The sequence below is a fragment of the Manihot esculenta genome, chromosome 5 (assembly GCF_001659605.2).
Source record: "Manihot esculenta cultivar AM560-2 chromosome 5, M.esculenta_v8, whole genome shotgun sequence".
NCBI lineage: Eukaryota > Viridiplantae > Streptophyta > Magnoliopsida > Malpighiales > Euphorbiaceae > Manihot > Manihot esculenta.
Genome location: NC_035165.2, coordinates 10,202,076 through 10,216,959, shown reverse-complemented (window position 1 = coordinate 10,216,959; position 14,884 = coordinate 10,202,076). Strand labels below are relative to the sequence as shown.

At 27.4% G+C, this 14,884-nt stretch overlaps 1 protein-coding gene across 1 annotated transcript; it reads left to right on the top strand.

The window, feature by feature from the left end:
• The first annotated feature begins 6,522 nt into the window (after positions 1 to 6,522).
• Positions 6,523 to 8,717, top strand: LOC110616364 (xylan glycosyltransferase MUCI21). The gene is made up of 2 exons (XM_021758767.1): positions 6,523 to 6,853; positions 7,343 to 8,717. Exons 1-2 carry the CDS (start codon positions 6,733 to 6,735, stop codon positions 8,623 to 8,625), a joined length of 1,404 nt encoding a protein of 467 aa, XP_021614459.1. The 5' UTR covers positions 6,523 to 6,732; the 3' UTR covers positions 8,626 to 8,717.
• The last annotated feature ends 6,167 nt before the right edge of the window (positions 8,718 to 14,884 follow it).

Below are 14,884 nucleotides of genomic sequence, written 5' to 3'. Positions count from 1 at the left end.
CAAAAACCCTCTAAAACATCACTTAAACATGCATAGAAAACAACCTTGAAAAGGCTGGACAGGGCACTTTCGGCGGCACCTTCAGCGGCACCTTCGGCGGCCGAACCCTCTCTCCAGAGACGAAACTCGGGCACCTTCGGCGGCACCTTCGGCGGCCGAAAGTCCTTCTCCAGAGACGAAAGTCAGGCACTTTCGGCGGCCGAATCCTCCCTTCGGCGGCCGAAAGTCTACTTTCAAGCCAAAACTCAGCTTTCGGGGGCAAGGTTAGGCGGCCAAATCATGCATCCAAAGGCAGGTTCGGCGGCCAAAACTACTTTCGGCGGCCGAACCTAAGTTCTTCCCAGAAGGGCAGAACTCAGCTTCTCATGCATTGAAACCTCCCAAACCTTCCAACACCCCAAAACAAGCACCCAACCTTACCAAAACATGCATAAACCCTTAACCATGCACAAAGGAGTTTAAACAAGCTTAAACTCCAACAAAGAACATCAAAAAGCATACTTAAATGGCTTATGACCCACATAAGCCAAAACCAACAAAACTATCCAAAATCTCACTTGCTCTTTCCCACTCATGCATACACTCTCCCACATGCATAGCCTAGCCTAAACATTCAACATAGCATCATATAAACATACATGAGCATCACATAACATACATTGGGCATAAAACCCACATAAATCCTAACTTGCATATCTACCCATACTCTACCATTAAAACCTTCATAAAACTTCAAAAGACACTAGGAAAGCAAAGATCTACACTTACCTCTTGAAGATTGAGGGTTGCGTGATCTCTAACTCGGAGGTGTGGAGGATCCAAGCCCCAAAAGCTCCAAGCTCCCAAAACTTCGATCTAAGCTTTAAAACTTCAAAACGAGGGTAGATCTCATGAAAACTTTGAGGGATGGGTAGAAAAAGCATAAAAACGACCAAAGGAGCACAAGAACTCACCTGAGCTCGAGAATGGGGAGAAAACTCGCCCATTTCCGATCTGAGGGCCCTTTATAGGTGGCCTGGTCAGAGACCTTCGGCAGCCTAACGTGCCCCCTAAACTCATGCATGTTCGGCGGCCGAACCTTGGCTCGTTCAAACAAGACTTTCGGAGGCCAAAGGCGCTCCCGAAGCCTTTCCATGTTCGGCGGCCGAACTTCACTTTCGGCGGCCGAACCTGGCAAACGCCTCCTTGGTCTTTTCTTTTCAAAACTCAATTCCTTTTCCGTTTAAAACCATGAAATTAGTAAAAACCTTTTAGAAAACACATTTTACCCCTCTAAAAGCCTCTGGCATCTTCAGAAATTCCAGATTCCAACGAAGATTCCGCCGGAAGGTAGGGATTCCGATGCCGGAATCTAGCCGGGTATTACATGAATCATTCCTCTTTATCTCTCTTTAGTTTCTTTCTAGAGAGGCATTCTCTCATCTTCCTTAGATTTTTTTTCCTTGAGGTTAAACCTCTTTTCTACTAAATTTTGTTCAGCTTCTGAACAGAGGAGGTGCGGCAGGGTATGATTGGCATTAACTATATTTTTCTTGTGGTTTTTTTCATTGACACGAAACAATTAATTTTAAATTTTATGATAAATTTAGACCGAACCTAACTTTTATTTACCTCCTATAGAAATTCATGATAATTTTTTGAAAAAAAAAAATTCGAAACACAAGATCACAAAATTCAAAGCAAAAATTTCAACGTTTAAAATAGTCAATTTTATTTTTTAATTATTTTTTAGATATTTTTATAATTTTACGTATTAGAATTTTTTCTATTATAAATAGTATTTTCTTCATTATTTTTTAATTTACTTTTTAATTTTTTAAAAAATTTTAATAAGATTTTTCGATTTTTAATTTCTTATTTCTATTATATCGTTTTAAATAAATGTTATTGATTAAAACTCCTGACGGAATATAATCAATCTTTTATTATCCACCTTGGCAAGTTATGTCTTTTGGGTCGAATGGTAATATAGGTATTAGAGTTTCTTGTATTGAGCTGCTGGGTCTTTTTATGAGCTTCAATTGTATATTTTTCTTGGGTAAAGCTTTGTATTGTTTATATTAACAATAAAAAATCTTTATCTTTGATAATAAAAAAAAATTCAAATGAATCACTATAACATAATTTTCGAAGTTGTGAAGAACTGAAGATATTCTTAGGCTCTATTGATTTTAATTTTTTTTTTATTAAATAAGATATAAGAAAAATTACACTATATGAGCATGGGATGCCTTAATAAATTGAGATATAAATATATTGAGAGATAATTTAATTCACACAAATTTTATTAACTTAATAGTTATTCCTAATATTATTTATTTTAGACCATTTAAAAAATTGATTATTTTTTTACAGTTAAAAATTAAAAAAAAATAGTTTTACATAATTCACTCTAATGTTTAAAATAAATTAAAATATTAAATATTATCTTAAGTGTACGTGTTATAAGATCTAACAGAGATGTAGAAATAGAAAATATGTATTTTTTTTAAAATAAAACTACTGATTGTATTAATAAAATTTTAACAAACAAAGAGAGATATCATTTTAAATAGAAAAACGATTATATCCGATAGATTCTCTAAATAAAATATAAGCTTATAGAGTAGAAATTGAATAAATTTCATTTAAAGTCTTATTTGGTTGAATATTTATTTTTTTTACTTTGTTGAAAGTTGAAAATATTTTTTTTCTTTAATGGTGAAAAAGTAAGTTTATTTTTCTCTCTTAATTAAATTACTTTCCGATAGGTGAATTTATCACGAAATAACCAATTTGAACTAAACAAAACTAAGTGTTTTATTATTTAGTCACTATTAAACTAAATAAAATTAAATATTTTACTATTTAGTCACTATAGTTTGTAAAAAATTATTATTTAATATTTCAATTTTAAAAAATTTATTAATTAATTTTTTTATACTGAAAATATTTTAAATTTTTTTGTAATATTTAATAGATAAAATCAGACACTAATAAATAAACTTTTTAAAAAAATATCAAAGAAATTTTAATATATATTTTAAAATTAAAAAATTAACTAATAAATTTTTTTATAATTTAAAAATTAAATAATAATTTTTTTAATATAAAAAATATTGTGTGATTTTATTAATTTTTAATTTTGAAATATATAATTTATTTTGAAATTTATAATTTAATTTTATATTAATATAAAATTTAAAAATTATTATTATTTATAAATAATATGATATTATAAAATATTATTTAAATATAAAATTAAATTACATATTTTAAAAAATTGATAAAATCGTGTTGTACTTTTTATAATTTTTTTATTAATAAAATTAAATTTATATAATTCATCCGAAAAAGCGAAAGGTTTACAAATTGACCGGCCACAGACGTTGACTGGCACATGTGCACACGGTCTGAGAAACAATTTACTTAATCTAAAATCCATGTGTTAGGTCATTATTTGCGGAGACAGTGGCCATTTTTTCTTTTTTGGAAAGTTTCAAAACTAATATGTGAAAATTAAAAATGTTTTTCTTCATATATTTATGTGAGATTTTAAGTCAACAAAAGTTTTCTTAATATTTCATTTCAAGAAAATCTCAATTATTCTCTTCAATGCTACTTTCATATTTCCACTTTCATATCCTAATTAAACTCCATTAAAAATATTAATTAATATCGTTTGGTTAAAATAATATAAAAAAAAATAAATTAAAAGATGAACAGTTATATTAAAAATTTTTAAATATTAAAAAGATTATTTTCAATAATTAAAAAAATTATTTCTAATAAAAATAAAATTAATATATAAAATTATAAAAATATTTAAAATATCAAAAAAATAATTAAAATATAAAATTAATTTTTAAACGATAGAATTTTTATACCGAATTTTGTGATAGGTCTGCTACTCATCACATTTTTTAAAATCGTGCGTCTTAAAATTTTCTTTCCGAAAAGATATCGTACGTCAACAGCAAAAATTAAATTTGACCCAAATTTATTGTAAAATCTAAAATTAATCACTTCATGTCATTATTGTTATTTTAATATTATTAAAAGAATATTATTAATAATTTAAAATAATTATAAAAATTTAATTATTTACTATATAATAATCATCTAATGGAATAAATTATTCAATGTGTTGGACAATATAAATAACAAAATGATCATCTAATGGTTCTAAAAAGGATAAGCCATAAAAATTATATTCTTTTAAATTAAAAAAAGATCTTTTCTATGAAATTATTTTTCTATATATTAGAAAATTTAAAAATATTGTTATGTTTTTGTTTACTTAATATATAATTTTCTATTTAAATAAAATACACTAAAATAATTTTCTCAATAGCTTTATTTTCCAACTACGCTCCTGTATAGAGATGCGACAACGCAACAATCACATGCTTCTTATTCTTAATATATATATGCCCTTAATTAATAAAAATTAATATAGTTTGAACATCCAAATAAATCTATAGGAGAAAAATCTAACAAAACATGATTTAGAATAGAACACATACACCAAACAAACCTTGAACCAAACCGGAGTCCCCCAAAGCCAAACAAAATCAAGATGAAAAAGGCTTGGACCATCACAGCACAACTCAAAGAAAGGTAACGTGATAGAACCCATCGCTCACACTACTCGCCTTATGTGACAGAACCCATCGCTCACACTACACGAAGAAAGGCGACGTGACAGAACTCATGAGAGCGATGGTCGCCGAATGCATCTGCGCAATCCTAAGGTGTCAACGTTGGCATGTAAAAGCTCTCTCTTGAAATAGAAATAAAACCACCAAATGAGGAGAAGACGTGAAATCCACAACCATTTCAATGCCGAAAACTAACTAAAATAGATCAAAATAAGAACCAAACAAATAAAATTTAAAATAAAATCTGATAAAGGATTATTCAGAGTTCATCAGGAGTTTTAACAAATATCGTTTGAATTAAACGAAATAAGAGAAAAAATAAATTAAAAAACGAAAAATTTTATTAAAATTTCTCAATATTGAAATAATTAAGAGAAGTTATTTATAATGAAAACAAAACTCTAATATGCAAAATTATAAAAATATTTAAAATATTTAAAAAAATAATTAAAATATAAAATTGACTCTTAAAAGATAAAATTTTCATATCAAATTTTGTGACAAATCTACAACTCTCGTCATATTTTTAAAAGTTGTATCTCTCGAAATTTTTTTTTCTGAAAAATTATCGTAAATTTCTATTAAATATAGACAGTAAAAATTAAGTTAGGTCCAATTTAAATCTGCCGTAAAATTTAAAATTAATTAATTCATATTAAAACTGAACTAGTCTCTCTAACCTAACAGAAAAAAGATTTAGAGGCTAAAATTTTCTTCCTGGCGGTAAAAATAAATTGATTTCCCTTTCGCTACCCTTTTCTCTGGATTTCTTTTTTCTCCAAAAGCTGTTAAATTAATATAGTTTTGTCACCTATAAATATACATTGAATTTTTTAATACTTAAACTGAGATCGTGAGGGGCTGCTTTCAAGTCCCAATTCACCATGTTTTTTCTCTCGTATTATTTAAATCGTGACATTCTCAACTTGAGCTTTTTTAACGACAGACGATTATTTTAATAAGAAAAAATTATTCCTTAATTTTTATAATATAGAAATATTCATTAGCTATTTAATTTTAAAAAATATTAAAACTTTGTTAATATTTTAAAAAATATATTAGTTAATATCTTCATTAATTTTAATCATTAAATATTATAAAAAAATTAAAATATTTTTAATACAAAAAAATTAATTAATAAATTTTTTTAAAAAATTAAAAAATCAATTAATTTTTTAAAAATTATAAAAAATAAAATATTTAATAAAAAATTTAAAAAAATATTAATTAATAAATTTTTAAAACGTTAAACCTATTTTAATATATTTTTTAAAAATTAACTAATAAATTTTTAAATAGCATAAAAATTAAATAATAATTTTCTCTTTTTCGCAAAACTTAAAATAAATAACTCATCGTCATTCATTCCATTAAACTATAAATATTAATATTTTAACTTAATAAAAAACTAAATACTATACTGAAAGCTTAATTGTTAATTATTTTAATAATTAATAATTATTTTGATAATAATTAATAAATTAATTAAAATAAAGAGATTTTTATGATGTAATGTATAATATTTAAATGCGAAGTCTTTAATATTATAAATTTACCATATTTATTATAAAAGTTAAACTAGAAAATTAGTTTTAAAAGGTAAACAGAGAGTTTGACCTTTAATATATATAATATAAATTTTGTTAATTAATAATTGAAAATTTTTAATATTAATTTTTTATGAATTTAATTTTATACGTAATTTATATTTATTAAATTTAAATATATTATTTTTTTATTTCCACAGAGCAGATTGTGTGTAGGTAAAAATTTTCAGGACGTGATTATTTGAAAGTCAAAGAGTATTTGCTGTCATATTCCCAAATTCCTTCACACGTTTCTCTTCCACATCTTCTCAATTCTCCTCAGGCATCACCTCCACTTCTCCATAGTTCATCTTCATAACTTACCATCTCCATTCACAAAGCACTCTCTCTCTCTCTCTCTACACCATTTCCATGTTTGAAGTTGCAGTGCAAGAACTGATCAGCAATCTTCTTTCTGTATCTAATCTGTATATACCCATCAGAACTGATTATTTTTAGATTTCCTTCTGGTCCTTGACGTTTTGATTTCAGTATTGCAAGTAATTATGAAGAGGAGGAGGATCAGGCATTACGAAATCACAATCGTCTTCTTACTATTTTTGGTGTTCTGCTTCATATTTCAGATCAATTTCTCTTTCATTTCACGTTCAAACGACATTCTTCCAGGTTTGCCTTCTCACATATCATATCCTTCATTCTATATTTTTACTATTAACATTTGTCAATTATCTGATATTTGTTGAAAAAGTTGACGAGCAGATATAACAGCACTGAAACTTTCATTCAGAAGAAAAACCTATTTTAAGTAATTTACTTATTCTTACTCATTTTTCATTGGAAAAAGAGAAAATATAAAAAAAATTATTTATTGTACTGTTTTTCATAAATTTCCATTAGAACTAAAACAAAGTTTCTTGTAAGAAACATTCCATAGAGAAGTTTGTTATCCAGGGAATCAATACCAGACAAAGTACTAGAAATTTGAATATGGAATATTTTATTATGTCTTTTCGTGGAATTGAACCTCGGCAAAAGGAAAAAAGAAACATACATATAAGAATGTCCACTTGCCCATAGTATTTGACTTATTTCTCTCTCATATCATATGGCTTTGGTCTGATAATTGCAATTGGTATAATTTTTTTTTTTTTAAAGGAAAAGAAGAATTGAAACTAAAGGCGGCGTTCAAGCAGAATCCATTATCTTTACAATCGCCGTCGCCGTCGCCGTCCTTCTCTGAATCACCTCAACCCACAGAAATCAACTGCGACCGATCTCACAAATCCTATGATCTTTGCACCATTAACGGTCCAACAGTTTTGGACCCCACCATAGCCACATTCTATACCTTGGGCCACCAAGATCATGTCCCACCATCTTACAAAGTGGAGAAAATGAAGCCTTACCCTAGAAAATGGGAGAGTTCGACGATGAAAAGGATAAGAGAGATTACTCTCACTTCAGGCCCACCAGGCCCATCATGTCAAGTCCAACACAATGTTCCTGCCTTGGTCTTTTCTGCGGGAGGCTACACAGGTAACTTTTTTCATGATTTCAATGATGGAATTATCCCCCTTTTTATCACCGTTCATTCTATCTTCACTGATGATCAAGAATTTGTCCTTGTGATATCAAAAGCTCGTGATTGGTGGGTGAATAAGTATGCAGATTTATTACAAAGCTTTAGCAAACATCCTATTGTAAACCTTGATAATGATTCCTCCACCCATTGTTTTACTTCTGCCACAATAGGCCTCATTTCTCATGGACTTATGGCCATTGACCCTAAATTGCTACCAAATTCACAAACGTTCTTCCATTTTCGTGCCTTCTTAGATAGAGCCTATGGTCGTCACCATGGTGAAAACCATCCCATCAAATCCAATTCTTCGAAACAAAGGCCTCGATTATTATTAATAAGTCGTAATGGTGACGTTGGACGTGTAATTCTAAATCAAATTCAAGTAAAAAAATTAGCCAAAAAAATCGGTTTTGACGTGACCATATTTGAACCTACAACTGAGACTTCATTGTGGAAAGCTTATACACTTATTAACTCAACCCATGCTATGGTTGGAGTGCATGGTGCAGCACTTACACACTCGTTGTTTCTCCGACCAGGATCGGTGTTCATGCAAGTGGTGCCCCTAGGCAATGAATGGGTAGCTAAATATTGTTTTGGAAATTCAGGCAGGACTATGGGATTGGAGTACATGCAATACAAGATTGGAGTGGAGGAAAGCACTTTGGTAGATAAGTATGATAGGAATAGCCTGTTACTAAAGGATCCAGTTGCTTTTCAAGGAAAAAATTGGTCAAATGATATTATGAATATATATTTGAAAGAGCAAAATATTAAATTTGATTTGGTTCGATTTAGACAGTATTTAAAGAATGCATACAGAAAAGCTAAAAGGTTTATGAGCAAAAAAGGATAGGGATAGAAGAGGGGCAAGAATTATGATTAAATGTATTCTATGCAACTATTTGTTTGTATAAATATTTATTGATAAAGAATTAATATTATTCCAATTGAATTGCACTAATTTATGTGTAATTTAGAACACACATCATATTGCTCTTACAGAAAATATTTTTTTTTAAAATATTATTTATTTTTCACGTTTGGAATATCCAAAAAATTTAATTAACGAAAAATATTTTTTTAATAAAAAAAAAGTCAATTTAAAAACAATAATTTTTCTTTAAAAAAAAGTTATTTTTCATATTTTAAAATTCTTATTAAAACTTATATATATATATAGATTTGTTAATAAATTTTATTTTTTAAATTAAAATTAAGTAATAAAATATATTTTATCGCAAAAAATATTTTTCAAATGTAAATTATTTTTTGTAAACACAAGGAATTTAAAATTTATTTATTTGTATTAATCTAGATAAAAACTTGTTTCAAACCATATATTGAGCGTATTTTATTTCAAGTGATAAACTATATAGAGATGTATTTTGTTAATTATGAAAAATTATTTTATAGTTTAATGAATTTTCAAGTAGAATTATATAATTTAATGGAAATAAAATGATGAATTTATTAATTTTGATATATGTCCATGTTGAAAAAATAGGATAAAATAATAAAATTTGAGTCGTGAACATTGTTTTTAAGGATTTATTTTATAATCACTAGGATTAAACAGGTTCTTCTGAGATTTAATTTCTAGGATTAGGACAACTAGAATTTATCTCTAATTTATAATTCAGCAGAAAACACAGAGAAAAAAAAGAATAAAGTAGAAAAAATGGGAGTTGATATATTTGTAAAGATGGAGACTATTTATAGTGGAAAAACCGGCCGTTATATATGGTTATAAAAATCTTGAGATAATATAATAAAATTATAACGATCAGATTTAATATTATATTTAAATTTCATAAATAAATTTTTTAATGACCATAAAATCTTTAACGATCATAAAATTTTTAATAACTATAAAATCTTTTGAAATCTAAACTAATTTTACAACAATCCCCTGCAGATTTCAAAAGAATTTTCATTAATGGGTATAGAAATTTAGTGTATATGTTTCGATTCTGGCGTCTTTTAGACTATGAATCAAACTTAGATTAATAAGACTTAACATATAGAGGAATTGGTGAAACTTTTGTTTCTATGAACAAAAAACTCTTTTTGTATGCTAATATCCCATCAATCTCATAACACACTCCACAGATCTTGTTGTCAATGCTGTCTTGCGCTAATAGGCCATGCGTGCGCTTGGTAGTTCATAGATACTCTAGAGATTATGCTACAATCTCATAGAAGCGGTCCCACTTCACACTTATATAGGTGATATCATCAAGTATATACTGCAATTTATACACCACCCATAAGGGATATGAATATCATTAAGAGTTTTCATCTCATCCTCTCATTAATGCAGTCTAGCACTTCTCACACCATAGGAAATGACAACAATAAATAGTGCTACCAGAACTAACAAGTGACTTGTTATTACCCATATAAATATTTTTCATGGGATCTCCAATCATAAAGATTGGGTTTCCATCACTGTTAATTTCAAATTGGCTCAAGTCCCATTCCTCTTGATGTCTCATCTATTAGTTTTCTCCCTAAAGGTTTAGTCAGAGGATCGGCCAAATTCACTTCTGACTTCACATAATCAATGAAAATAGTTTCATCTTTCAGCAGCTGCTTAATAATATTATGTCTCAGACGAGTATGTCTATTCTTACCATTGAAAGTTTTATTCTTTGCAATGGCTATTGCCGGTTGGCAATCACAACGCATTGATACAGATGGTGTTGGTAAAAAATTCATTAAATGCAGCAGACTCCCAATGATCTGTGCATATTCAGATTGAGCAACAGAGTCACCTCTATTTTTCTTTAATTGACAGTTAGAATCATAAGGGGTACTCACGGTTTGACATTGAAATGTTCAAACTTTCTTAGAAACTTCTCAACATAATGCTCTTGTGATAGCATTAGACTATCATTCTTCCTTATGATTCTAACTTCCAAAATCACGTTTGTCTCTTCTATATCTTTCTTATCAAATTTAGAGGCAAGGAAAGCTTTTGATTTACAAATTATATCATAACTTGTACAAAAAATAAACATATCATCCACATATAAATAAATAATCACAGATTCATCATTTATACGTTTTATATATACACACTTATCAACTTTAACGGAGGTAAAATTATCATTCAAAAAAACTTGATCAAATTTATCATGCTACTGTTTGGGGGCTTGTTTTAAACCATATAATGATTTAATGAGTTTGCAAACTTTATTTTCTTGATAAGAAATAATACAACCATCAGGTTGTACCATATAAATTTTTTCTTCCAAGTCTCTATTTAAGAAAGCTGTTTTAACATCCATTTGATGAATAACAAGTTTATGTATAGAAGCTAAAGCAATTAATATTCTAATAGAAGAAATTCTAGCTATAGGAGCAAAGGTGTCAAAATAATCTATATTTTATTTTGAGAAGAACCTTTTACTACTAGCCTTACATTATACTTTTCAATTGACCCATCTAGGTTATATATATATATTTTAAAATCCATTTACAACCAATAGGTTTAGCTCTTGGAAGCAAGTCTACTAAAGTCCAAGTACCATTTTGAGTAATAGAATCAATTTCAGTTTTAACTGTTTCTTTCCAAAAAGGAGTTTCAAAAGATTTAATAGCTTCAGAAAAATTTAAAAGGTTCATTTTCAACAAAATAAGTGTAAAAGTCATTTCCAAAAAGAAGTCTCTTTTCTTTGCCTTTTACTTCTTCCTAAATTTTCATTATCATTTCCAAAATGATTTTCATAAATATCTTCATTAGGTGCATGAGAAATTTTCTCAACTTTTAAAGAAAAAATATGTTAAAAAAACTCAACATTTTTTGTCTCAATTATAGTGTTACAATGAAATACATCACTTTTCAAAACAAGAAATTTATATGCAGCACTATGTTCAGCATAACTTATAAACATGTAATTAGAAGTTTTTGAATCTATTTTGCGTTTCTTAAGATCAGGAAGAATTAATTTAATAAGACATCCCTACACGTTTAAATATTTTAAGTTAGGTGTATAACATTTTCAAAGTTCACAGGGTGTTTTATTAGTTTTTTTATAGGGTATCATATTTTGTAGATAACAAGCAGATAATAAAACTTGCCCAAAGGTTATTAGGTGAGGAAGAACATATTAATAAAGCATTCATAATTTCTTTTAATGTTTTATTTTTTTCTTTCCGCTACTTCATTGGATTCAGGTGAATAAGGTGGAGTAAATTAATGAATTATTCTTTCTTTTTCACAACAGTCATTAAATAATATATATTCTCCACCTCTATCTAATTTAATCCTTTTTATTTTCCTATTTAATTAATTTTCTACTTCAAATGCTTCATTTTTATTTCTAAGTAAATATACTTTAGTATATCTAGAATAATCATTAATAAAAATTACATAATATTTTTTACCACCTCTAGTCATAGTTTGTTTTAAATTCCCTAAGTCTGTGTGTATTTAACTAAGTAATTCAGATTCTCTATGTGTAGTTAAATATGATTTTTTTTGTTGACTTAGATTCTACACAAATCTCACATTTATTTAAACATGTATTACCAGTGCCAGATATTATACTAATATATTACATTATTTTATTTTATTTTATTTTTAATATAAGAAGCACTAACATGTTCTAATCTAGCATGCCATAAATTAAAGAATCAAGCAAGTAAGTAGAAGAAGATGCATTTTCATTTGTTATTGCAGAAATATTGAGAATAAAGGGTTTCTGATTACAATAACATTTTCCAATAAAAATATTATTTTTAGTCAGTGTAATTTTATCTGACCCAAAAGACACCTTAATCCCAGCATTTCCCAATAGGAAAACAGAAATTAAATTAGCTATCGTATTAAGCACCTGAAGTACCTCATTAAGTGCCAAGGTCTTGCCAAATGTAAATTTGAGAAGAATTTTCTCTTTACCAAGGACACTTGCAGTTCTAGAATCACCCAAATACACATGTTTTTCTCCTTCTCCCACTGTAGAGTAGGAGGTAAACGCATTTCTGTTTGTACAGATATGCCTAGTAGCACCAGAATCTACTATCCATTCTTGCACATTAGCTACAAAAAAGTTTGAGAAATGACCGCAGCAATAATATCATCTCCTTCAACTAAATTCACTTTTGGTTTTGGAGGATTGTCATTTATCATTTTTTTCCTGTACTGGGGTGCATCATGACCCGCTTTACCACATACAAGACAATATCTTTTCTTTTTAAAGATGAGATTATTAAACTTAGGTTTGTAATCAAGTTTCTCATTTTCATACCTGTTATTTAATTTGTGCACTTTTCCTTATACAAGGTTTGCTCTTGTAGCTAGCTCTTTACCTTTTGCAGCTTTAAGTTCCCTCCTATTTGTATCTTTAATCTTCGAGATGTCAGGAAAAAGTTTGGCGTATAGAGCAGCAGGCAGTGCAAAAGTAGAGACAGTGACAACATTTGATTCCATTTGTATACAGATAAATCCTTAAAATTGTTGGAAAAATAGGATAAAATAATGAAACATGAGTCGTGTTGAACACTGTCCTTAAAGATTTATTTTGTAATCCCCAGGATTAATTATGTTCTTCTGGGATTTTTTTTCAGAATCAGAACAACAAGAATTTATATCTAATTTATAACCCAGCAGAAAATACAGAGGAAAGAAAGAATAAAGTAGAAAAAAAGAGGAGTTGATATCTTTGTAAAGATGGAGACTATTTATAGTGGAAAAATCAGCCGTTATATATAATTATAAAAACTTTGAGATAATATAATAAAATCATAACAGTCAGATTTAATATTATATTTAAATCTCATAAATAAATTATTTAATAACCATAAAATCTTCAACGATCATAAAATTTTCAATGACCATAAAATTTTCAACGACCATAAAATCTTCAACGATTATCAAATTTTCAACAACTATAAAATCTTTAACGACCATAAAATATTTAATGACTATAAAATCTTTTGAAATTTAAACTAATTTTACAACGGTCAATAATATAATTTTTTTTTCTTTTTTTTTTCTTTCTAACCTGTCTTTTTCCTTCTCCATCAGAATCACAAACCAGCTTTAGTCTTCACCAAAAACTATAAATAATCCTTTGATTCTCTTTATGAAAAAGGATTGGCAATAGAAAGCATATCATATATATGTACTAATCAATATGAGTAATACAACCTTTAATTTCTTTGCAAGCTCACACCTTGAACATAGATTTTAAGAAAAAATATAAAAATATATTTTGTACTTTCACTCATTTTCATTTCAAAATTTATAATTCAAATTATATCAAAATAATATCTGCAGTACCATGCTGTAAGCAAATAGCGACAATTTTCTAAAATCATCGAGAAATGCTAATGTAATAATTAAAATATAATTATTAATTAAGAAGTGATAGTATAAAAAAAAATACTATTATTTCAATCATTTTTATTTCAGAATTTATGATTCAATCTATATTAAGTTTTTTTTTTTTGAAATGACAATTTATATTAAGTTAACACCTATAATATGATTTTTATATCAATATTTCTAACTGCGTCTAAAAATTATCAGTTTTTGGTACGATGCAATACTGCATGTACTGTTTTGATACAAATTGAATAATAAATTCTGAAGTGAAAAATTGATAAAACCACATAGTACTCTTTTATACTTTTTCCTAAATTTCATATAGCATGTTATGAAGACTAAAGAGGTCCATGTCTTTAACACTCCATTTGAAATTAATAATTTTATAAAAAATTAATTTAATTTAATTCATTTTTAATAAAATTTTTATTAAAAATAAAAAAATTAATTTTTTAATTTAAAAATTTTCATTTAAAAAAGTTGAATGTTTTCCTTTACAAAATGAATTTTATCAAATGAAAGATAATGAATTTTGGGATTTAGTCTTTGAAGTAAAGGCTATAATAAAAATACTTGACGAGGGGAATTAGTCTACAAGTATACTTTGATATCATCTCAAACAGTAGAACTGTAGAAGAGAACTCAAACAAATTAGAGGAAATTTATTTATTTTTATAAGGGGAAAATATCTTAAATCTTTTAAAATTTAACTAAATACAATTACTTAGAGGAAATTAATTAATAATTGATAAACAATTATTATATTTATAATGATTTTATT

Bases quoted from the DNA above. Each gene is read 5' to 3' on its own strand.
- LOC110616364 (XM_021758767.1), top strand. From the start codon at position 6,733: ATGAAGAGGAGGAGGATCAGGCATTACGAAATCACAATCGTCTTCTTA. The intron at 6,854-7,342 runs GTTTGCCTTCTC...TTTTTTTTAAAG, and splicing joins TTCAAACGACATTCTTCCAG to GAAAAGAAGAATTGAAACTA.